The sequence below is a fragment of the Lethenteron reissneri genome, chromosome 25, assembly GCF_015708825.2.
Source record: "Lethenteron reissneri isolate LAM-NWPU_2019-01 chromosome 25, ASM1570882v1, whole genome shotgun sequence".
Taxonomy (NCBI): Eukaryota; Metazoa; Chordata; class Hyperoartia; order Petromyzontiformes; family Petromyzontidae; genus Lethenteron; species Lethenteron reissneri.
In genome coordinates, this window is record NC_083803.1 from 13,335,341 (window position 1) to 13,361,887 (window position 26,547).

The 26,547-nt window shown below is 46.3% G+C and overlaps 1 protein-coding gene across 5 annotated transcripts in view; it reads right to left on the reverse strand.

Annotated features, from left to right (window-relative positions):
• Positions 1-1,078: 1,078 nt before the first annotated feature.
• The window catches only part of LOC133347266 (kinesin light chain 1-like), a 51,156-nt gene continuing 25,687 nt past the window's right edge, over positions 1,079-26,547 (reverse strand). Inside the window, exons 6-17 of one of the 5 annotated variants that reach the window (XM_061559388.1) lie at positions 25,963-26,197; positions 25,479-25,566; positions 25,105-25,206; positions 22,904-23,077; positions 21,913-22,012; positions 17,914-17,972; positions 17,231-17,298; positions 16,547-16,655; positions 13,104-13,241; positions 7,449-7,570; positions 4,122-4,182; positions 1,079-3,755 (exon numbers count right to left, since the gene is read on the reverse strand). In XM_061559388.1, the coding sequence (XP_061415372.1) occupies positions 3,693-3,755; positions 4,122-4,182; positions 7,449-7,570; positions 13,104-13,241; positions 16,547-16,655; positions 17,231-17,298; positions 17,914-17,972; positions 21,913-22,012; positions 22,904-23,077; positions 25,105-25,206; positions 25,479-25,566; positions 25,963-26,197 (1,319 nt within the window). In that variant the 3' untranslated portion in view covers positions 1,079-3,692. Of the gene's footprint in view, positions 3,756-4,121; positions 4,183-7,448; positions 7,571-9,981; positions 12,445-13,076; positions 13,242-16,546; positions 16,656-17,230; positions 17,299-17,913; positions 17,973-21,912; positions 22,013-22,903; positions 23,078-25,104; positions 25,207-25,478; positions 25,567-25,962; positions 26,198-26,547 lie in introns of those variants that run through there. The other 4 variants (XM_061559387.1, XR_009755696.1, XM_061559391.1 and 1 more) reach the window with 4 other exon arrangements.

Here is a 26,547-nt window from a genome sequence, read left to right on the forward strand (position 1 = left end):
CTAGCTGTAGATGTCTGAATATAATTAGATCATGCTGGCAAGTTAGTTAAGTATACATTTGATTACAGAGTCCCAAGGCTATATCCTGACATGTGCTAGTCGGCTGGAATGCAGCTTAATGATGTTTCAATAAACGCTCCTGGTAATGTCGTAAAACTTGCCCAGAAACTATACAGATGTGGGCATTGTTCTTGATGAAAAGTGTGGAAAGATTCGCAGCAATTAGTTTATAGTTGTTTTAGTTTGTGTGAAAAACATGTGAAGTGTCCTTGGACAGATTAATGAACGGACATTATTTCCTGGGCATAGAAATAAGTATCCTTGTCATCATTATCAGCTATTACAGTATATATCTACTGCTGAATAAAGGACTCCCCAAACCATCACCATCTGTCAGTCCTACAATGCAAATATCCATCGAGCACCTGCACCCAAACTGGTTTTATCACTCCATCTGCGTGGTGGTTGTTTATTACAAACACATTACGTATCTATATACATATACACGCCGAACTTTATCTGTGATGAACGCTGCACTTTCCGTCGTTTTCATGCAGGGGGCGCGTAGGTTTCAACGACGGAGGCGCACGGACAGACGTTCGATTACGTTGGAAATCGATCTGCAGACCGAGGCGATTCGGTGTTGATTCCCAGAATGGACGTGACACCTACCGACACGACTTTGCCATTTGTTTTGCAATGACGACGACAATTTCCCATTCTCCCCGCAAACGCTTTCACAATCAACAAGTCGCAGGGACAGACGTTCCATTATGTTGGCAAGCGCACAACTTTATCTTTCTATGATGAATAATATACGATAACACTTCGAAATGCGTCGTTCGTTTGCAAATTTTGTGACTTTCCTGCCCGAAGGCTGGAAATGCTTTTGTTCGGGGGCGCCGCAGGCCGACAGACACAACATCACCACTGACTAATAAAATAACAAAGACAACATTGATACCTTTGGCTCCATCGTATTAGTTTCACATGACAATGATACATTAGCCCGCATCAATCTTCATTTGAAAACAATACAATTAAATGCACAACATGTTGTATGACAGCAAACATGACATATTTTAAAATATTTTATTATTTTGTATGATTACTGATTGCATTGTGCCATGCACAGTATATGCAGGAAGGTACAGGTAACACCCCCAGAATGGCCTCCAGACCCAACATCACCACTGACAGTATTAAAATAACAAAGACAACATTGATACCTTTGGCTCCATCTTATCAGTTGTTCGCATTGGCTTTCACATGACAATGATACATTAGCCCGCATCAGTATTCATTTGAAAACAATAAAATGCAATGTACAACATGTTGTATGACAGCACGGCAAAAGGTGTGCGGACACAGGTTCGAATATTTACACTTTGCCAGTCCCCACACCGGCACCGAAATGATTACATTTGTTTTGGCAATAAGACAACTCCAGTCTCATTGGTCTGCATGGGGGGGGGGGAGAGACTGTGTATCGTTATTTCACACCAAGGTCTGCCTTGGGTCCTCTCGACTCCAGCGAGAACCACAATTCGATGTTGGTGGACAACAGCAGCACGTCACAGCAAAAGTTCACTTTCATGTCAACAAAAATATGATGGTATCCATTTTATACAAGCCTGTCCAATGTGTTAGCTCCATTAAGGAACTATACAACCATGTGGATGTATGTTATCCTATCGATGAAACCAATGTGATTGTGAACAAAAACCGTGCAGTTACAATCCCTCGCTGTGAGCGGTGATCCGGAAGTGGTCTCCATGCCACCAATAGGCCAGCTGACATGTACATTACAAAAAAACAAGTTGCTAAGTACTCGGCTTGTTTAAATAAAATATCGGCATTAAGAACAATTTTCAAACACAATTTATTTATTCTACGATGTTTTCCCCCATTCAAAATACGGAAAGCATGGAAGGAAATAAATGCTCTCAAGGCCTAGAGGCTGAAAATTATGCGATCTCAAATCCACAGGAGTGCGACTCTAAATTGCACGATAAGAGCCCCCCGGTTAAATGACGTGGCCCACAGCCACATCAGCCGGCAGAAGCGGCGCTGGTGATGGCGGAACACGCCCGAGACCCACGCGCACAGCCCGGGTGCCGTCGTGCAAGTAGCAGTCAACACGGAATAATTGCGAGAACCTGCAAGTCCGCTGTAAACATCACTCGCCACCGCAACTGTCCACAAAGAGATGCCCCGTTTCAAGCATGCACGCGAACGTCAAATCTCAAAAGTGCCGCAATACACCACGACTGTAACAGCTTATTATTAATTACAAAAAACACCGCTCGCCATCCTCCACCTTCCGCACACACGTTGGCAATGTTAGCCCAGTAGTCTCGTCAATATGCTACGGTTAAACGTCCCCAGACCATGCAACTGGCCTCAAGTGATCGGCTTGTGTATTTTTATTTATTCAAAGCTATGAGGCGAGGGTATATATTTGACTATAAAAGAACAAGCATAGCTGAATTTGGTAAAACCAAGAACGTAAACCGACACAAGTGCCTTTGTGTATCTCCCAGCACTGCACAGATCATACACATCACTGAAACCCAGTCATCCTCCAAAGGGAAACCTGGTCTGCAAACAAGGATTTAAAGATCATTTAAATAAGTCCATGGCAAATATTCTGCAGACACAAACTTAAATTACGTGCATTATCAATTAAAGAATACGACAACTGACCTTTGCTTATTTACGCTGATGCAATGCTGTCCTTGTGAAGAGTCAAACCTCTAGGATCATAGAATTATCTGGGATTTTGCAAAAGTAAGCAAAGCGTATGGCTCCATCTATTGCGTGCAGATACACTGCAATAGGCAGTCTCTTCCAATGTGGTCCTCTAAGGGACATTGAATGATTTTCCGCTAAATAGATTTGATTATAAAAACGAATTCTATACGGTGTTTCGTGTTATTAAAGCCAACACTGTATGGCGGTTAATAAAAGGTCTCACAAACTCGACAGTAGTTTTAAATAAAGATTAAAATATTTTCACAAAGTTTTAATTATGCCAGGAGTAAGGCAAATAGTTGTATGACCCAACTGCCTATGCCAATTGACTACTGCACATCACCTTGGCAACATCTACGCAACAAATCTTGTAACATGTATTATCTTCCACAGGATATTACAAGCCCATCAGCCCAGCATTTGCAGCAATAATCATCGTAAACAGCTTAAATGAGCTAATCTTAACGATACCATAATTACAGCTGCGGCTAGTAGTTTTTGGTTGATGCTTAGAAATAATTCAAATACCGAATGAAATCGCAAGTGCCCGTTCTTGGCAAATACATGTTTGCGAGTTATATAACCGTATAAGTCAGCACGTAACGTCCAATAACACAGCCATATATTTCTGGAACAAATATCGAGTCGTCCGTCGTGATAGTGGCTTTGTTCTAAATCTGCGCGCTTGCTACAGCACGAAGTAAAAAAACAACAACAACAACCTAGTGCTTAGCTGCGCTATTCCTGGCGCGTAAAACAATCAGTTCCAGCGCCATGAGAATTTCGATCAGGCCCCACGAGGGCACCCAGGTGTAGTCGGCCGAGCTCCCGAGCAACTCCGCGTCGCCGGGTTGCGCGTTGCTGGAGCCAGGCAGGAGCAGAGCGCGCGGGCTGCCCCCTCCCTGCGCACGACACGGTGCGGTGCGGCTCGGCCAGGGTCAGCTCGTGAGGTCCAGGTTGCTGGAGCTGAGGCCCTTCGACTCCATCAGACTGTTATCCGGCTGCCAGGAACGCCACAGGGATTTGTGGTCAAAGAGAGGCGCCGCAATGTAAAGATACACAAACACCCCGCTCTCCCCTGCCTACCCCACCCCCCCTAGCAATACGACGAGAAATTATCTCGATTTTGGGTTATGATTCCATTATATAGTTCGTTTCGTTTTGTTTACCACCTCTTTTGTATGTTCTTTTTTTTTGGCATGTTTGCACAGTATAATGTGCTCCATTATCCGGAATGTAATGTTACATTCACATATGCGTTTCATAAATAATAAAAAATATCTATTCCTAACTATATGACTCATCACTGCGTGGCCCATCAAACCCTGTCACCAGCACCATCTAACTCGAATGACCATGGTTCTCACCTGGAATGTTACCTCCACAGTGGGCAGGTTGAGAGTGTTGAGCGAGCCTGCTCTCTTCATTCTACAAAACACGAGAGCTTGTGTCAGCAACAACAACTTCCATACATATTTACGTAGCATATGATTGCAAGTGAATCTGGAGATGCTTTACAAAATAAAATAATACCATTCTGGTAAATGGGGGATGAGGAGGGGAAGCAACTCCATGGCAGGGATACAATAACTGTGGGGGGGGGGGGGGGGGCCTCTGCCCAATAAGGGCGCCACGGTGGGTAGGAGATGTTCACGACCTCGCCTGGTATGCAGGATGTCGCGGGATCAATCCCGACCCTGACGCCTGCATTGTTGGAGTTTGCGTGTCTATCTCCCCATGGTTGTTTCTCTGGGTTCTCCGGTTTTAGCCTCCACATTTAGAATAATGGATTTAGAGTATTTGCCTGCTATAAATTTCCAAATGATAAGCCACTTTGTTGAGATATTATTAGTGGCCAGGTTGCTTCTGAAAAAGATGTAAATAGCTCAGTGGGCTTTACCACGTAAAATAAAAATAGGAAAAGTAGGAAAAGGTAAGTCTCAGGACATCCCCAGGAGGCCAGAGCCCATTCACGAGTCAAGGGAATCAGCCAGGTAAAGAGCAGACAAAAAAGATCGCACCACACACGGACGCACCCCTTAAAATGTGAAGTATTACACACGAGCAGTGATTCTGGGGGGGGGGGGGGTATTGACTCATTTTGATAATAACTTCATATCATATTTTTATCTGTAAAAGATTTGAGTGTCAGGATTTTTTTCATAGGGTCCTGCATTTGGATGTTTGGTTAAACACATTTCGAGAAGTGTTTTGCAGGTATTTGGAAACAGGATTACCCACAGAAAATCCACCACAAGTGGGGGAATAGCAATCATGGTCTTGCTATACAGGGGGAGTTCATGAACCCATTTTTCGATTTAAAGCTTTCGTGACTGCAGGGATTCATCTTCTTGGTTCTTTCGGTAAAGTCACGTAGAAGGGAAGTAATAAAATAATAAAAATAAAACATAATAAAATAATTCTCACGACGTTTCTCCCTTTGATGCTGCTAATCCTGCATAATGCACGGGCATAATATGACTTTGAAAACCCCCCGCCCACCTCCTACGCATTTCACAAGTAGTACTAATCACATACCTGCATTTCCCATAAATATGCTAAATTCCTCTTGATATGCAAATTATTTTGTCAAGGCGCCCTTCCCCCCTTCCAACCCAGCTTAAATATACGCTCCAAGCGTGGTGGTGTTTCATTCAGACGCTGTCTCCCCGACAGACCTGGTCTTCACCTGAAGACGGCTGCTTGCGTTGTGGCCGAAACGTCGTGAGAATTATTTTATTATGTTTTCTTTTTATTATTTCATGAACCCACTTACCATAACATCCATCCGGCTACATAGCTGTCTAGTGGGTTTGGTAGTTTCACAAATCTCTACGTGATCCCCCAACCCTTGCCTCAAAAGTGCTTGACTACAGCGGTGCATCACCATGCCCGGCTTGCCGTACTGAAATTCCTTCGAGCGGTTTCACTTATGAGTTTTATTTCACAAGCCAGAGTTGTGGATTGCACACACATAATATTCCCCCATTCGCATGCGCAAACCCTTCGTGCTCACAGAACGCTGCCACTCCCGAGGAGGACTTAAAATCCCATTTGCTAGCGATTAAAACGCACCTGTGTGGATGCTTTTACCAGCCAGTTCACTCGCTCTATGTGTGCTCGTAATACAACCTAATCAGCAGGCAGCGAACGAGTCAAACTATTAACAGATGTCAGCGTCGAGAAGGGTTTCACCCTCCAGAGGATGCCCTGGGACTCAGTGCTACCCTGGCTGCACCACCGGCTGTCGCTGGGGCTCGTTGTTGTTGGTGCTGGGCCCTGGTTTCTTAGTCCTGGGATATGCCGCCGCAGCGTCGCTCGCTGTCCTCTCCCTCCCTCGTCTGTCCGCTCCCCCTAGTCTCCCTGCACCGAACCTTTCCACCACCACCACCACCCTCTTGCACCCTCATGTATTTTTGTGATATTTGTAAAGTGTCTTAAGATGAGGTTGATTTTCAATAGTACGTCATTAGAAAAGGTTGTTGTCGTTTAAGAGAAAGCGTAAATGTAATATTATTCAAACTATGTTTCTATTGATACTTAACTTTAATAAATTATGTTTACAATGCGCTGAATTACCGTATTATTCTTGAGTTGTAATATTAAATGGAAAATTTTTATCATTTGGTAAATTTCACGCTGTCATGTTGCAAACTCTTGAAAATAAGTTGTGAAACCCATGTGTTTTTCTGTTTAAATTAAGTATGCTATGTTATAATCCTTTTTTTTATCTTTAGAGGTGAAAATGTATCCATAAATGCTGCTTTTAACCAAAATGTAGATTCAAATATAATCAGACCGAATTAGTGATTTACTCAATTAAAAATAGGTTGTACCACATGATGTATATTCGGTTAGTTTTAACACTTGTCAAGTACAGCGCTTCTTCAAGTCCCCAAAAATGGTATTGCAATTGTTTAAAAACACGAATAAGCTCAGAATTTTAAGAGGACGTTATAAGATGGTGACAAATGTTTTGAGGAAGTGAGAGATTGTCAGATGTTTAGGACGTATTCTACAGTCTGAAAAAAACTATTACAATGTGTGATGGCGTGGGAATTGGTGAGAAACCATGGTTTAATGGAAGCCATTTGATGTCAGATGGCATGGTATGATTTGGCATGGTATGGATGGCATGGGTAGATTTAAGATGGCATGGGATGTGGGATGGTAAGAGATTCTAGATTTGAAGCTTTCGTGACTGCAAGGATTCATACTCTTAGTTTTTTCGGTAAAGTCACGTAGGTAAAAAATAAAATAAAAATTATTATTATTTTATTTCTATTATTACTTTTATTAATTTTAATTTCATTTTCTACCTACGTGACTTTACCGAAAAAACTAAAAGTATGGTAAGAGATGGCATGGGATGTGGGATGGTAAGAGATGGCATGGGATGATACGATATGGCACAAGATGGTATGGGATTATTAACGATGGTATCGGATGGTATGCAATTGGTGTGGCACAGTGTGAGATAGCATGGTATGGGATGAGATTAAATGTGATGGCAATGTATGGTGTCGTATGGCATGGAATGGTGTGAGCATCAAGAAGCATCATGGGTTGATTTTCGAAGGCATGAGTTGGCACGGGATGGCATTGGATGTCATGGGACTATGTGACAAGGGATCGGATGGTTGCCGGGAAGTGCGAGATGACACAGCACGGGATGAGTGTGGCCCAGCGCTCACCCCGAGTATTTGGGCTCGCTCCCATTGCTCTTGAGCTTGCGGACAAGCTTCTCGCTGCCTTTGCGGATCGTTTCCCGGATCTTACTGAAGGAGCCGCTGCGTCGCATGGTTCCGCTGCCATCCTGGAAACACGAGAGCCCTTACAGCAGAAGCAGCAGAAGCAACAAGCACAGCTGCACCCGCGGCGCAGCAGCTTACACACATACACTGCATGCAGTGCTTTGACATGCAGTTGTATATAATAGGTATGGTCCACCAAGCTATATAGCTCTTTTTCAGAAGCAACCTGGCCACAACTGATACCCCAACGAAGTGGCTTATCACGTGGACATTTATAGCAGCCAAATACTCTAAGCGCGTGATGTTGATTCTAAATGTGGAGGGAAAAACCAGAGGACCCGGAGAAAAATACACGCGACCACGGGAAGAACATGCAAACTTCAAATATAGAGGCGTCAGAGTCGGGATCGAACCCACGACCTCCTGCATACCAGGCAAGGGAATTAACATCTCATCACTGCAGTGCCCCATGCTCCTCATCAGCTCATGATTCTCTGTTGCCGCCATAGTCTGCATCCACCAGCCACCAGTGCCGTCAATTCTCTGCTCCACAACGTATTTCTTTTTCCCTCTGCCTATGACCAACATCTATAAATACCGTGAAGCATACAGTTTCTCTAAAGGGACGTACGAGGGTCTATTTCACCACCACCAAAAAAATAGTCACATAAAAGGCCCAGCAGCAGCGCATGGACTCTACGGACCAACATCTTCCAGTCTCATGGGGAGGATATGACCCTGTTAAACTAATGCCGCTGGTTTGCCCGATGTTATAGGCCAGAGTCCTCCAGGAAAACCACTGGGGCTGTTCAGCACAGGACAGCAACATAAAAACAAATTAATGCCCAAATCAATGTGGTCCTCATCAAAGATTTAAAGAAGCCTACACACATCTAAATGACCTTTCACCACATCCACAGGAATGTCCCCAACCCCATCGAGCAGCGTTGAGTCTGGATAATGCTTGGATGGGTGACCACCATGCATGACAGGCCGTCATAGGCAGCTGCCAGCTGTCCTACACGGCAATCAGCAGAGGTAACGAATCACAATCCTTTGTTGTACTGTATGTCTGTGCTCCCCACCTTCACCAACCCACACTGGCCAGTTTGGTGACGTATGTTTGCTCAATCAACTACCCTGGCGCACGTCAAGTCGAAAGGCCCACATCCAGCAGTGGATTGAGTGAAGGACGGTACATGTACACACAGCTGAATGAGAGCCAGATGTCTCGTTGCAAGACCAGCGGTGTTTCACTTGTGTTCTAATCAGGGGTATCGATTGAATCTTTTGTTACTCGTATCTACGACCCCTGTGACACAGAACATCTCCAGGGTCGAACCGTCCAGTGCCCAAACGAGGAAAATCAAGGCTGTGCTTCAATACCAGTCGATACCGTTAAAAATACTCGACATAATGTTCCGTGCAACCTAACACCACGGCGTGACGCGATGTCCAGCGCCAGGGTTTTGAACGGCTCAAACTCCAGCAGCGTCCAATTTTAACTGCAAAACAATATCGGGATTCTGCTGCGATGTCACAGGCGACAGGATGAAATGTCTTCGACGGCGCTGGGGCAGTGGGCGGGGTTGTTGGGTGGAAGTTTATTTACGACTCGGATCAATGGCACGCGACCAGGAATGACTCGGCGGGGAGCACTATCAGCGGAAACTTCCCAATGGCGGAATACACGACACGGGTCGCAAGGTACGCGGGCCCTGCATGCATCTGCTGGCAGTACAAGATGCTTGGCATGTAACGACGTACCAAATTTAAATCGATTCTTATAACCAGGATACAAGCACTGCAGCGCGCGTGTGTAAGAATCCATTAGGATTTGTGCAAGTGACATACCAAGGTTACGTTTAGGTTAGTGGAGCAAATAAATTTGTTAAAATGAGATAGAAAAGATTCTGATACTATCGAGACGTTAAAAAGGATATGAAAAAGAACCGATTCCTGAATCGAATCATGACCCCAAAAGGTCACAGTTCACCGAATTTCTGAGAGGGCAAACCGTTACATGGCTACAAAAACACTACTGCTCTGACAAACATCGTTGCTGACAATCAGAATTGGTTTTGGAGCTCACGGGATGCTCCGTTGGGCACTACATAAGCACAAACGGGAAAATGGTGACAGAGACATTTGGGATGGGGAACTAACGATTGGCCTCTGCGCTATTTTTCACAGCAGCAGGAGTATTTAAAACTACACTACCACCAGAAGTCTTTATTTACAGAGCTGCACTTGTGCACAGCTGATAATTATGGGACGCTGCCATTCCTTATCACAGGGTGTTACTTTTCAATGTCGAGGCCAGAGCACAGATCACGCCTGCCCCTCAAAGTGCCGAGTGAAAATGCAGTATGGCAGGAAACTTTCGGAAGGAAAAGAGGAAGGACTCACAAGGCGCACACACCCCCGCCGCACGCACACACGACGTACACAAATAAGAGGGACAAAGACAGGGTGAGCCTATCGGATGAGTCTTTATTGAGTTTGAAAAGAATCACTGGTGCAGAGTGCAGACTCGACGGCTACACAAGGCAATCGAAAGCGCCGTGATACGGGAGGGGTGGCCCGAGCCCGCTATTTACAGAGACACTCTGGAGACTCGGGGGGCAACCGCTGGTCGGGGTATGCGGTCCCAACAGTCGCGTAACTATCCAGTGTGCAGAAGGTGCAACTGCATCGAGGGCCAACCAAGCATCAGGCTACGAAGATCTGGGGGGGGGGGGGAATTTGACAGGGAGCACCCCCTCCAGCTCCCCCCCCCCGATCCACCAATTGAATTCCTTGCACCCAGGCCCATGCCGGCCACGCTACGCCACTCTCCCAATAATTTGGGGGATTTGTTTGAAACACAACAGAACCACTGAGGATTGGGGAGGGGTCGATGGCTTTTCGCTGTACAAAGATAAATATTTGCCTGTCCCGGTGCTTTGCACCCAAATCCCCGAGCCAAGTGAGGGCACGGCAAACGTCGGAGTCAAAGCAACGCGGGTCCCAAACCCTGGGCGTCGAAAGCACGTGCGGGTTAGGTTTTTATTTTCCAAATGTATCATGTGAAAAAAATGTCCCAGTGATATAGATTTTTGTATGCAGATCTTCCTGCATTGAGAAATACTCGAAATTGGATTGCACTGCTCTTCTGTTGCTGGTGCGAGACGGTGAATTCGCAGTGGATACATTAATCACTTTTACTGCTTTTTTTTTACTGCTTTTAACCATTCGGAGATGGCGAAACAGTATGGCCCACAAAAGTCACTGTGTGTCCCTCGGAGAATATTTGCACGCTACCAAGTGACGAACACGACAGAATCAGACTTGCGATGACACTTTCTGTACTTTTTCCTGGGCATCTTTGCCCAAACAAAATAAAACATTGCAATTAAAAAGTTTCTGCTTTTATCGTCGGGCCTCAAAAGTACATTCTGCTTTTACATGAAGTCACGCAGAATGTTTAAAATCTGAGCAACACTTGACAGCATACACACGATTAACAGTGATTCAGACAACCAGCCCACACAACTACATGGCCTTCTGCATGCAACCGAGAAAGTTCCTGGCACAGCCTTAAACGCCTCCCTGCTCAGATGACCATGTGGTGGCGATCATCTCCAACGGCGGTGGGAATTCCATATTCCTATGACAAGTATTGATGTAACCATAGAAAATACAGCTGTTGGCTTTCTTTCACCAAGTATTACTCATTTTACCAACGCCCCCCCGCCCTCTCAAAGTGAAGACGGTTCATGGTGATGACTTGATGACTTGTATTGCAGTCCTGTAGTTCTACCTAGGCACGAGCCAAAGGGGCAATATATTATTTAAAAATGATCATCACTGCTAAACGTAGCACTCTTAGAAAGATCAAGTTCAGCGGGTGGCAGGTTGAATTACCTTGACGTTTGGTAGAAGCCTGCATAGTAACTGTATTCTCCAGATTATAAGACGCACTTTTTAACCCTGTATTTTAAAGCAAATCTTTTGGGTGTGTCCTATCATCCGGTAAGGGTGTGCATGTGTGACCAGATTTCTAAAACTTTATTGATGCCAAGCACAAGTTTTGGGTGTGTCTTACTTTCCAGAGCATCTTGTAATCTGGGGAATATGGCAGTAGGGGTGGAATGATGTATCGAGTCAACTAAAAACGATTTTTAAGTTGACAATACAATAAAAGAATCACGTGCGCAAGAATCAACGGTTCTAGATTCGTATATGTTGTAATGGGTTCACATTACCCCTGCAGCCACTAGAGAAGCTACCATTCACCACAATGCTTCCTTATTGTTTCCCTGAATCGAACCGCAAATCTGAATCACAACCCGGAATCACGCCAGTTCATTGTATCGTCATGGGGGGAGAACCGTTTCACCCCTGATGATATACTAATTTTCACCACGACAAACATCGCTAAATGACCGCAGTGTGGAAACACCTAACAAGGCTCATCCTCCACGAGCTTGTGAAGTCCAACTCGAAGCATGTGATATACATGAAAAAGCCACGCGTGTGGCTTTGAACGTCTGGCAGTGTCTCGTACACGATTTCACTTTTCAACTCGCATCGTCTGGAGCACAACTGAGTTATGGTACAGGACGCCGCGGTTTAGCTATACACGAGTACGTGAGAATAAGAAACGAAAGAAACCAAAAACTCAAGTTGTCGCCTAATGCGGAACCGGTCAATGTTTAACTCCCTACTCGTATCAAGGCATAGCGTTTATCCGAAAAACGCACGTTTTTATCATTTTTTATTTTTACGATCATGGGCGGCGGTTTGCCGCTCGTTCTGTACAGGGAGGGCGTCGGGAGAGGGGGGGGAATGAAAGGCGGCGGAGGATGAGGAGTAGGAGGAGAAGATTGAGGAGGAGGCTCCTCGCACGGAGGGAGGACACGCACACACAGAGTCGGGATAGCGCGCGCTAGGCCTGTCGGGAGAGAGAAACACAGAAGAGGCAGCGGTCAGCACAGGGCGGGACCCACGGCACAGCAATTGCATGGCAGGAGAGAAAAAGCTAGGCTGAGATGCCCCATCTCTGAGGGGGGGGGGGGTGAGGGGCAGCTGTCCCATTGTTGCCATGTCAGAATATTTCACTCCCAAGTCCAGAGGCCCTCTGTCTCTGTATTCAGTGGTGTTTATAGATATTTTTGGAAAGTTATGAGAACCCAATTCACGTGATGATGATGTTCATTTCCGTATAATTTTCGTTGAAAATGCTCCAATGTCTTAATTATCCACAGATTGCCAAGAGAAAATCGCCAAGCGAACGTGTTTCAGCCATTTCATAAAGGTGGCAATGTAATCTGGAAATAACAGACTCATTGACCAATAAACAATATATTGTTTCCGTATGCTACGTCAGACCAATTCAACGGAATATGACAAATCAAATTTTACCCTTAAAATAAATAGATTTTTTTTACAGCAACCGGAAGCGGCAAGCAGAAGCCAGCGGGGGGGTTAGTAGCAGAGGGTAAAGGAGCCGCACGTGTGCAAGCAGGCCGGGGCTTGCGGTCATTAGCGGCGTCGCTTGACGGAACGGCTTCGACTGCTACTTACCCCATTCCACTCGACGCCCATACTGACCTCCTCCCCGCCATCGCGGCCGCTCTCATACTTGACGGTGACGTTGTCGACGTTGAGGCTCTCGCGGCTACGCCGCTTGTCCTGCTCACCATCATTCAGGATGTCAGCCACACGCGGCTGGCGGATCACGTCCACACCCTGTGGGGGGGGCAGGGGGTGGCGGAGAAGGAGCGGGGGCGTCAATTACAATTAGTCGCACCACTTTCTCTTGCAGAGTGCTGGCCTTAATATATGGCTGTTAACAGTACTTGTTGCCAGGTGGCCGGGTGGCTCAGAGGTCAGTGTACTAAGCTGACCCAACTGAGAACCTGCGGCTCGAATCCAGGTTTTAATCACCTGTGATTAAACCGAAATCTCAGGTGTTGTGAGTTGATGGCCTCAGGTCACCATTGACTGCGTGAAAAAGCCAACACATTCAATGTATTCCTGCACTTAATTTGGCTGAATTCCAGATCTGAAAACGTAGACATTTTGACTGTCACGTGATAAACAGTGCTCTCATATGGCAGAGCAGGTGGGAATGTGTTCCCCTCTAACTGTGTGGACCAAGTCACAGAGGTAGCTCTGTGGGTATTTGCTTCTGCGGGCTGTTCTCTAACACCAAGGATTGCACTGCTGTGCAAAAGATCGGTATAGATTATCTCATGACACAAAATTTATTGCACAATTGGGATAAAATTATCCTTTTTTAAAAAGAAGCATACATAACCAGCCAAACACAATTAACTCAACGGAGCTTTGCGAAAATGGACGACGTGTGGGGCATTTGCACTAGTTTGGCGGCGGCGGCGCAGTGACGCACACTTAAAACTAATACATCATTCAATGCTAACTACACAGGACCACAGTTTTCACAGCAAAAAACTACGAAGCGGTCAGGGAATAAAAGAGCGTGGAATGCGATGCGGCGTCACGACGCAGCCGACTGGGATTTACTGACCTGGCGTAAGCTCAGTGGGTAAATCACAGCGGAGTGGCAAAGTATATTTTTCCCTCAAAGTGTCTAATCTTGCTTAGTCAGAGGTAATTATTTCAGCAGCAGTAACAAGTAACAATGAATTAACACATGGTTCAATGCTGTGGGGGGGGGGGGGGCGGTAGAGATTTACTGCCAACAGCCAGACAGATTTTTTTTTCATGTTCGTAGCTCGGCGCCAGCCGTAACGAGACGTTGATGCGCTGACCCGAAATGAACTTCTGCCGAGGGACTCATCTCGTCGCTTACATTGGTGAGCGAGAGTGCCTGCTGAAGAAAAACTGTCACTCTTATGATAACGGCCCACGAGAGCGGAACGGCAACAGGGCCGGCTACTACTTGCTCTCCTGCTCGTCTCCTTACCCGACGTCGAAACGTGACCACCGCAAGCTACAGGAGGGGGCGGCATGAGCTCTGAGCAGGCTTTAGCCTCCGTGACCAACTCAACAGCACGCGACTCCCCCAGGTCTACATTATACACGATGTGTACATACGTGTGTTGAACTTCTTTCGCACCGTACATAGCTGTGGAATCTCAAGGATTACCATTAGCAGCGGTGTACAAAATACGTGCCGAAAATGTTCGGCTTGTCACCGTTGACAGACACTCTCTTTTAACTTAAGCTCACACGCACAATCAGCCATTGTTTTGGGCCATCGTCCTTATTTATAATGAGGACAGAGAGGGAAGGCAGAAGACTGGGTCAGAGTTGTTGGAAACATGAAATTACGACGCGTTGTCTTCAAAGGCACCACTGTGCAAAGCAAATTCTAAATCAAACCCGGATGGTACATGGATAGCTGTCCGTGAATGCACATTGGCTTGCAACCATTTTGAAATAAACATTAATTTATCAAGATTATTATTCATGGATAATAGAAATAATTTATTGACAACATACTTAATATTTTAATAAAAAAATTCACTTGTCCTCCTCCGGTGAATGGTATCGATGGTGCGTGTAACAATTCGCCCACTGAGCGGCGTGAGGAAATTCCACAACTCGGAGCCACAGTTGGATAAAACAATCCATTATTTTTCTCGACTCATCTGTCTCGCCAGCGATGCGTGCCTCGTTTTATCACGTCTCCCTCGCTTACAGTCTACCTCATACGTTACCTTCTCATTTGTATTGACTGTTTCATGTGAACTGTTTGCACAAGTACACAGACAGTAGAATTTGCATTAATCAAAATAACATGAAGCATGGTTTAACAATTCCGAGTGCTTTGGAGGACTTTGAATTGACAAAGGCCTATAAATCACTGACACGACTCGACGCACGCATCATGGTGAAACAATCGCCCTGAATCGGTGAACCTCGACTTGCTTAGTATCGGCAATAAGTCGGCAAGAACACATACCGATCTACGGGTTCAGGAGGACCAGGGTTGTCACAAGGACCGGTGCGTGAGAATTGATACACTATGCAGACCGATTCAAGCTCCACAAGAAGCAGTTGCTTACGCTGTCCTGCTGCTGCGGTGCGCGCGTGGGAGAGACGCAGGTGTGACAACAAAACAAGGGGTCAACGCTGCAACAGTAAAACTCTCACGTGACTCAAGTCTGCCAGCGGCAGGGATGTGATTTGTTTGTTAGTCTTCTGGCAGCGTGTATGTGCTGGTAGAGCTGAAGGAAGCGTGCTGATCGTGAGTTCGACCAGATTATTTGTGATCTGCAATTCGTCTATAACCATCAACGCTAACATCCAGGGTACAACTGATATTGGGAGATTGGAGGGAGTTGCGATGAGAATACTTGGGGGGAGGGGTGGGGTATTGCTGGAGTGAAGTCGAATCCCTTGTTATCAAAGTCAATGGTGAGATAACAAGCAGACTGTGAACTCGGGGGGGGGGGGGGGGGTAGGGATTGGTTAGAGACACGTAGACCGAGGTGGTCACGCCGTGGTTTATGAGCTGCAGATGAAAGAAGGATCAATAGAATAATGGAGATGATGAATGAAGAGCCGAGGGGAAGAGCCCCGATAAGACGGAGAGACGGGGCTAATGAAGACCTGAGTGGGAAAAGAATTGCTATGGAGGGCTAAACAACGGGCAGCAGGAGAGAATTTGCATTCTTTGACGGCGGGATTGAGGAGTAGGGTGGCAGATAGAATATCCATTTTATTTTGTTTCAGCAAAGGAATCATTTGCATGCATGACCTGGGTCGCAATTGTTGACGTGCTGCGACGATCGTATCTGCACGAGATATTTGAATGCAGGGCAAGTGGGACTGCGCGACATGTTTGAACGGCTGGGGTGGGTAAGAGATAAGGATGTAAGTTTGAAAAAACAGGTGAGATAAGGGATACGTTTGAATAGTGGACGAATAAGATACACGGACGAGATGACTGAACGCAGGGGCGAGCGGGGCCCTGTGTGAATGCGGAACGTTTTGAGTGCTGGGTGAGCGAGAGAAGAGAGACGACCCGCTGTGGCGTGGCTGTGCCCCGGTGGTGCGTGTACCTGGCGACGGGAGCGAGCGGCGCACTCCTCTAGGGTCTCGGCTGCCTCCAGCTTGCCCTGCCGCCGGTAGAGAGCGCTGAGGTTCTTCAGCGTCGTGCCCACCGTGGGGCTGCACCACCACCACACAATAAACACACCGTCACGGTCACCACAAAGCTACTGCCAAAGCCACACACCAGAGTTCAGTCACTTCTGTTAGCCTCGGTTTCTTGAGCAGTCGTTGACAAGTTCCCCGGTTCTGTTATCAATACCAGAGTTTAGTCACTTCGGGCCAACTCAGCTTCTTGAGCAGCCGCCGTCACGCTAACAATACACGAACGTTAATTCTAGATTTGAAGCTTTCGTGACTGCAAGGATTCATATTCTTAGGTATTTTCGGTAAAGTCATGTAGGTAAAAAATTTAAATTAATACAAGTTACATAAATAAAAAATATTTATAAATTTTTTTATTTTTTTTTATTTTACTTTTATTAATTTAATTTTTTTTCCTACGTGACTTTACCGAAAAAACCTAAGAACACGAACGTTAAGTTCAGGCTGATGAACCAACCAGGACAAGAGAGAATTAACACACAACCAAGAGGGTACAAAACGAGACTTAAAATAATAAATTTGTGTCCCAAATTGCGAGTCCATCGATTGGTGAGGGGGTGGAATGGAGAGAAATCTGAAGGCCATCTCACCTGTCCACCTTGCAGGCCTTGTACCAACTCCCGTACTCCCCATAGGGAGGACTCTCCTTGTGCTTGCCCTATGCACGTACACACAGACAAGCACACACAAGCATGGATAAGAGCACGCATGCATGCACGCAAACGCACACGCTTGCACACACAGGGCTACACACAATCGGGCAACAAGCTCAAAGTGGACTCAACAATGTGTAACAATGAAATATACATTCATAGACTTACTTTTTAACGTTTCAAAAGGTTGCTATTTAACATTTATAGCAACATTATACGACATTGCAATGTGTAAAGTCACGTATAAAGAGAAAATAATAAATTAAATTAAATAAATGCCTGCAGTCAAGAAAGCTCCAAATTAAGATTGCAATGTGTATTTATATAGAAAGCAAATGCGGCCCACATCACGGTGCTGTATAGAAATAGCGGGTAGATTGATTTTGTAGAGGGAGAGACAGTTATAGTGAGAGGAGAAAGGGTCTTGATTTGCTTGAGTCTGCACTTGCGAGAGACATTTTTTTCCCTTCTCCCTCTGACGGACCGTCCTCTTTCTCTCCATGAAACAAACGCGCCCACCCTCCACCGTACAAGCACCTTGAAATTGCGGTCGCCTCTAGGCGCCATCTATGGCCGAGGTGTGAGGGGTAGTGAGAGGCATTGGCCAAGCGCACACCAACCTTGTCCTTGCTCTGCTCCTCCCTCTCCTCTGCGTGCATCCAGATCGGCTTGTTCTCACCTAGAGTCAGGAACGGGCTGCTGTTAGCGAGCGCCTGGCGTTCTACTGGGCGGGCGGAGCTGCAACAATTCTCGGTGCCATCACCCCACCACCAGTGCCGGATTAAGCTAGTGCTGGGCCTGTAGCATATGTTATAAAGGGGCCCTAAATAAAAAATACGTAAATATTAAAACACAATTTTTTTACTTGCATAGTAAAGTAATTGTATTTTTTTATTTGCTATACAGCCAGATAATACGACAAATCGCTAACCTTAAACACGCAGTCGTTCATAACAGTCGAAGGTGGTATAGTACTATAGTCATAGAGCAAGTGCAGAATCACTGAACAGGAATTGATAGCTTGAAAGCATTTAGAGTGGGGCCCTTGAAAGTGCGGGGCCCGTAGCATATGTAGCTACTTTTGCTACGAGGATAATCCGGCACTGCCCACCACCCCAGCTGCCACTCGCACCCACGGCGATTTGATTGAGCGTCGCGATTCAGGAGTTGCGATTACATTCACGATTTGGATTCTTTTTGTTTTTACATTGCGGTCAATGTAGCAGCCGCTCATCCTTTGCTGAATGCAGTGGACACCACCTGCCTTTTTCTTTACACTCCTGATGATGACTACACCAATTATATTACGCATTAATTTCAGGCTAAGCTGACCTAGGGGAGGTTAAGGCCAGGTTCAGACAGCTAATACTGCTGGCGTGTGGGCATCGTGGCCACTGTCTATTGCCTGCTGTGCATATAAAGGAGTGAATGTCTCATTGAGTGACAGCATCCTGCTGCAGGAATGTGGAATCTCCATAACTGGCTCTGCGCCACAAACAGGTATAAGCGTCGCCCCCGATGCTTGTTTGAGTGGAGAAACACTTGACATGTTTTTACTTGCATGTGTAAACACACCACACACCCGATGATCTATGCAGATCAGGTGCTCATGTTGTATTGAAGCTAACGAAGCTAACTAATGTTTATAACACGAGGTGTACAAAAATATATGAATAATACAAAAGAGATGGTAAATATTAGGTAAGACATAATCAATTCTTGACTCAAAGCATGGCCCTGAAAAACGACAATTCATCAAATTCCCTTGGAGGCCAGTTAATTGTTACCCTCTTCTATTTATACACTAGGTTTGCCACAATATAATTTGTCACGATACGATATCAAATATCACGATACCCGCGTCTTAAAGGTTTGCAATTGTATTTCTACATATATTTTGCATTGTTTTTTGTCCGTTGCTATACTAACCATTGTTACTAAATATCACCTACGAGTTCACTCAATGCAAACCTAGCACAGGTCTTTGTATTGATTGTAATCATACAATCAATAATGCTTAGAATGCACGGGCTGTAATGCAGATGCAAAGAAATAATTCAAGGTCCTTTGAAAATGATGACACCACATAACTGCCATGGCATCAATTGCTTCTGAAAATGTTTTGCAAGGCACCAATTATATGGATAATAGCTATATATTTATTACGTTTATTATATTAAGGTCATTATTTCATAAACGATTTGTCGATAAATTTTATATTTAAGGAAAATGTCACAATTTTGCTAAATGTGTTAATTATATCGTAGAGTACATTATATCCCTAATGCGCACACAAAGACCCCCGTATAGCCTTAACAGACAGTTGAGGCAAGTGCTGTTAGGGAGCACCTATGAAGGCCAGCACGGCACACGAGGGGGTCGGTGGCCAGCACTACACCTGGTACTCATTTGAGGTTGAGTTGACTACCCCCCGACACACACAAAGACCCCCCGCATAGCCTTAACAGACTGTAGGGGCAAGTGCGTTAGCGAGCACCTATGAAGGCCGGAACGGTACACGAGGAAGTGGGTGGCCAGCACCACGCCCGACCGCCTTTGTCTCCCCAGTGGCGATGTTTACGCACCGCACCAGGTACTCATTTGAGGCTGAGTCGACCTAGGGGAGGCCCAGGACTGGTTCAGATAATCGTCACTGGCGTTGACCATGAGCAGGAATCAAACCCGGGTCGCCAGGTTCATAGCGCAGGGTGGTGATGTCACCGTATGGTGCACACAGCGTGACACCATCACCACTCCCGCTGGGCCGGCAGCCATCTCACGAGACCGTGCAATATTCACGTTTCACACTTCCCCTGTGAATAATTAAAATTAATTCGTGCTTCCTTACAACCAAAAATAATCCACAATCTGCAAAAACAAGTGGGTGAAATAAAATCACTTTGATGGTTAAGATTGTTCATTAGATTGGATTTTTAAAAATTTTAATTGCGATGTTCTTCAAGTTGTACAATTACGTTAACATTGCAACAATCGCTCAATGGGTTTACTATTTGTTTTTTTGCTCGAATGCGTGTTGTTCACATGAGTAAAAAAAGACGTTGCTAAATTTTGAATGAATAAAACATTAAACCTCCTATTAAACCAATTATCCTCATCAAGAGCCGCGTAACTATTCACGTCCACTGGGCATGTATAATGATGAGGGAAAAAATGAGTCTGAATTTTATAATGCATATCAGTGGAATAATTGATCCTGACTTGTAATTGGAAACCCAGTGACACTATGACGTGTGTGACTTTGATCGGAAATATGCTTTTCGGTGAAAGATTGAAACAAAAACTGATACAAACTGCAGGGTATAATGTGGCCCGGTTGTCCTTGGCCAATGAGGTCTTAGCAGCAGCACCAGCAGGCTGACCTATACAAGGCCAGGTGGTCTAGCGCTCAACACGCTCACCACAAAGTCAGTCCACCGTTTCATTTTCACCACCGCTAAAACCACCAGCACCGTCATCTCTGTGGGGTAAATGATCAGAGTTCGTCGACTTCTGCTGAAAAGTTGTTTCCAAAGACCCTGCGATGGACACAACGACCTGAGAGGAGACGCTGCGCGCGAATGGTATCTTGGAAATCGCGATGGCGTTCATGTTTATTTCCGATTTTATAACAAATGTGGCTATCGGCGTCATGTCACGAGATAAAAGTGTCCATTTAGGAACCTTCCAGAGCAGCGCCGTCATCATGCGTATCAGATACTGGGGCTACAAAATGACATTTCATCGACTACTTCTGAGATACCTTCAAATCACCTTTTCTACTACACTCTAGGGGTGGCACACCTTCCAGTTAGCACTGTTAGAAGGAAATACTTGTTGGATCTGTACAGATTTGTGTATTCTCAAAGTTTAGCCAAATTATGCGAAAAACACAAAGCAGGATAGATTGTCTTCGTGTCGCCATTTGTGACCAGGCAAAGACCGTCAAAGTCATTCAACCGAGTTTCATCACGGACGGCTGAATCTCACATTCGAAACCAAGATCTAAGTGATGCGGCCACAGGGATCTAAGGCCAGAGACACTGGTCCACCTCTGACATCCTACGCTGACCTCGCTGCGAGGTCACGCGATGGATTTGTCCGTTTTTAAAGTGTTTGTGCATTTTCCCCATGTTATCCCGATTGTGCTATTATGTTTACCGAACGATACAATTTATGCCACTTATTGTTGTGCAGTCCTTCACGACAGGGCTGAAACCATGAACTCGCAATGCGAGAAAACCCGGTTTAATCACCGATTGGAACCCAGGAACGCAGCAATGCCAGCTCAGCGCTCTGACCTCGGCCTCCTGCGTCATGTCATGAATTTTGAAGGATCGGGCACGGTCACTTGATGAAGCAAAGGCGTAAGTTGGGGTAATGAAAATACCATTGCCCCCCGCGCTTGCTCAGCCCAAACAATATGCGAATGTTAAGTGCAGGCTAATGAACCAACCAGACAAGAGAGAATTAACACCCAAACAAGAGGGTACAAAACGATTGCCCCATCATTTTTTGACTGCGTGTGAAATGAGAGCCGACGTGATGCGCGCGGCGGTGCACATCGAGGCCAACGCAGTTCCGGCGACGTTCGATACGCGGTCGGTGCGAAGGGCTCGTACCGTCGACGGAGCCGAATTCCTTCTCGTGCGCGCGAGTCAGGATGTCTTTGTAGAGGCCCTCGGCCTCCTTGTACTTGCCCTGCTTTAGGTAGCAGGAGGCCTGCGAATGGCAGAACATGCGCACATGCATGTGCAAGAAAATACACACGGTTATCGCTGCGGCGGGAGGTACAAGGGTGGTACAAAAAGTTAAAGGAATAACCAAACAACATTGATGTTGCAGGCACTTATACTTCGTGTTGAGTATACTTAAACAACAACAACAACATGTCATCGACAAAATAATCTACACATTCTAGAAAGGTGAGCTCTTTGTTCTGCGAATGGGTGGCGGCCCTCAGTCAAAGGATGGTTTGACTCTTCTCATTTATGCTCGACAGTGGTGTGAGAAGCCACACGACCGTGAAGTGGTGCTACTCTACCATAGCAGCGCAGAATGTGTAATGGCAACAGCAATGAGGACATTGAATAAAGTCTGGTGAAGATTAATAAAAGCAAAAGCAATGTTATGCAGACCACACTGATATCGGACACCCGTTAGTGCGCCCGATAAGTGAGCGAGCGGGTTAGCCAGTGATTGTCCGTGAAAGCTAGTAAATGAAAGAATGGCAATGCAAATGAGCAAGTGAGTCAATGAGTGAATGAGTGAGAGAATGAGCGTATGAGCAAGTGAGCGCAAATGAATGTGTGAGCAATGGGCGAGTTGTTAAGAAAATGAGTGCACAAGCAAGCCAGTGAATGCTCGAATACACTAACAAATAAGCAATCATCTTAAAGTGCGAGTGAGAGAATGAGTAAATGAGAGAGTGAGCGCATGAGTGAGCAAGTGAATGAGCAGATGAGCTTGAGAGTGCAAGGCATGCGAGTGAGGGCGTGGAGTCCAAGTGAATGTGAGTGCTTAAGCGAACAACTGAGGACGCAACTAAGCAAGCGAGCAACGAGCGACAGCGAGCGACCGAAGGAGTGCCATGGTAAGTAAGCGCCAGCTCACCAGGTTGTTCTTGGTCTTGGCCACATTAGGGTCGTCGGGGCCCAGCTGGCTCTGGTAGATGTCGAGTGCGCGCTGGTAGTAGTGCTCCACCTCCTCGTACTTGCTCTGGTTCTGGCACAGCAGCGCCAGGTTGTTCAGCTGCTTGGCCACATCCGGATGCACTTTGCCCAGCACCTGGTGGGAGGACGACATAGCAGGAGACGCAATCATTGCGGTTGTCCGCGAGCCAACTCAAAACTGGCGCCGACACTAATTTTGATCGATTGACTGCATTGATTTGAAGCAGTGGAGCGGCGATGCAGTGGGAAGCGTACTGCGCTATGAACCCGATGACCTGAGTTCAATGTCTGGCCATGGCCAATAATTATAATCGCTGGTGCGTGCTATCTGAAACGGTCCCGGGCACCCACAGCTGCCATTCACCATCGTGCACTGACCAGCATGAGAGAGTATGGTCCAACGACCCCCATAAAAAGTATTAGCCCATGGAGACAATCATTTTTTTTTAAGGGAAGACCTTCATAAAAAAAAAGAATGGAACAAATATCAATAACTACAATGGCATAATAATAGAGAATCGTAATAATAAAGCCTAATATTAACCCATTAAACTTTACTCATTTGGGATAGTCCTAAATTAAGCTGTTTGGCTACTTCCATTCACGAGTGTTTGGCTTCATATGGGAAGATATCAGAGAACCCGAAGAGAAAACACACTGGCATCTCCTGGCCAAATCTCGCAGCCTCAAGTCCTGGTGGTGGTGACCCATCCGAGTACTAACCAGCCTCAAACTCCCAGGATCCAAAAAAAAATATGGTGCGATTTTAATTCATCACTATTTATTTATGATAATAAGAGTGACAACGCACACAAGACACCACGCCTCAAGAAAATGAAACACGGCTCATATGAAATGGACGGCACAAGGTGTGGGAAGTAAACGGGCACGGCAGGTGAGGCTCAGCCAAATAAAAACCCCCGAGCCGTTTCACAGACAGCACGACACAAACATAACCCATTTCCCAACTTCTGTCGCACACCCGTGGCGCTAAATCATCTCATGAACCCTACCCTCATCTTTCATCTGCGCCGCACAAAACGCCCAGAGGCAAACACGTCGTCGGCACGGGCTAACAACGACGGCACGGTGATAATGTCTTTGTCGGGAATCTGGCACCGTCACCGAGATGAGAGGCGCTGTCCCCGCTGTCTGCGCGGGCGAGCCGCCGGTCCCGCCGACGTACCGAAAGGGGTGCCCCCATGGGCGTCCCGAAGGCAGGACCAGCCAATCAAGTCAGCGAGCGAACTGCAGTCCTTCTGCCCACGCCATTCCCAGCGCCAGACGCCTGATACAGCCAGAGCAGCCTCTGAGCCTTGCTCGATTTACTCAGCCCATGTTTTTTTTACAATTGTTCCATGAATAACGTGCAAAAAAAGATTGTGACTCGTCGCAGCTCATACCGAACCAGTTTTGTGAGTACATGTCAAAATGAGAAAGGTTAATGAATTTTTACAGCATGCCTGCGGCATAGACAGTGCACGACCGCGCCCACCAAACTCGAAATTGCTCTCATGCGCCAACCCTTCACTGTCGATAATAACGCTTCCTGATGCACGAACGAAAGTGTTGCTCTCCTGTCCGAGTAACCGAATAGATACACGGGTGTTTTAAATCCGAAAATATGACTGACGCCGAGAGATGAATGAGAACTTTGTGACACTTGCTCAGTCCGAAAGTTGTACAAACAAGACCGATTACTGCCAACACAAAACCGTATTGTACGTACTGCACCCTGCAAACAAGCAAGCCACTGTCAAAAACAAGCACGCTACTTTGCTCAGCACGAAACGCCGAGCAAAGTGGAAATTCACGCAAAGTTCGTTCAACCCCTCAAGGGCCAGCACTGCGAACCCAAATCTCTTGGCTTCACAAAATACTTGTTTGCCAGAGGTGGGGAAGCGTACACTATCCCATCTGTAGCTCAATACCATCGCCCACTCTTAAATCTTACGCCATCACCCGCCAATCTCACATCACACTCAGCAGCAACCAAGCAGCTGTCCTGATAAATACTCCTCCTTTTGCGATCACTCCTCCTTCCACCACAACGCACAACACAACAATTATTCCCATTTGGCAGATTAGCCAATACAGTACCCACAATGCCGGGCTCAAACCGTGCCAGAGCCCTGATCTCACCTTCTCCCGAATCTCCAGGGCCCGCTTGCAGAGCGGCTCCGCCTCCTTGTACTTGCCCCGCTTGCCGTACAGCACCGCCAGGTTGTTGAGTGTGGCGGCCACCTGGGTCAAAGGTCATGCGATGACAGGGCAGTGCACAGATATGCATACTCGCCAAAGGCGGCATGGTATTAGATGCTTATTAGATGTGTAGTGCCCGAATTCAATTACTTTTTCTGAAAAGTCACTATGACATTACCGTTCCATACGATGATGCACACTGGACAAGACTGGCGATGTAAGGGTGAAAGGCAGCCAAAGGAGGCCTTCATTCAGAAGTGGATAAACAATGGCTCATGATGATGATGGGTGAAATTAAGATGCTTTGGTCCTACCGCCGGGTGGTCCTTGCCCAAGGTCTTCTCTCGGATGGCCAGAGCATCGTTCAGAAGGCTCGCTGCCTCTTTGTATTTATTTTGATCCCTGCAACGGACATGGGTGACGCACTATTGGAACAACACGGAGAATTGTTTACTTTGTACGAGCATAGGAAAACGACTAAGATCCCCTATTCAGATGTGGTGGGTAGGTGTATGATTGAGTGAAAGATGTAAGTGAGAGGTGATTAATCGAGTGAGTGATTGAGTCAACATGCAAGTTAGTGGCTGAGTGAGAGAGAAAGTGAGTGCATAAGTGTGCAATTGAGTGTGTGAGTGAGCAAATGATTGAGCAAGTAAGCGAGAGGGTTCCTGAATGAGTGAGCGACTGAGCAAGTGCATGACTAAGTGAGTGAGTGCATAACCGGATGAATAAAAAAAGTGAACACGTGAACAAGCGATTGAGTGAGTGAACGAGCGAGCAAGCCGTCGCGCGCGTCACCTGTAGACGAGAGCGAGAATGTTGAGCATGGTGGCCACGTCCGGGTGGTCGTGGCCGCTCGTTTTCTCCAGGTCCTCGAGCGCTTGCTTGCAGAGCGGCACGGCCACCTCGTAGCGGCCCTGCGACGCGTACTGGATCACCAGGTTGTGCAGCGTGCGCAGCCGCGCCGGGATCTCGTAGCCACCCTGCTGCGCTGCCGCCGCCGCGCTGTTCACGGCGTTGTGGCTGGGCTGGCCTGCGCAGCCATGCCCGCAAGGAGGTAGGTATCGGCAAGAAGACGTGGTGGGTTGAGCAGAGTACGGACAGATGCTGATAATGCGCAGCTCTGATGGCGATGATTGTGATGGTAACAAAGATGGCAATGAAAATGACAATGATGATGGTGGTGATGATAATTATTGTTGTTAGGTATCGTGAAACCTATGAGGATGGTGATAATAAAGATGACAATCAGGATCATGATAATTACAGTGATGATTACGATGATTGCTAGCAATGAAGGAAATGGTGATGACGACGAAGATAATGATGAAAGTGAAGACAATAATGATGATAAACATGACAGCAATGACAACAGTGATAATT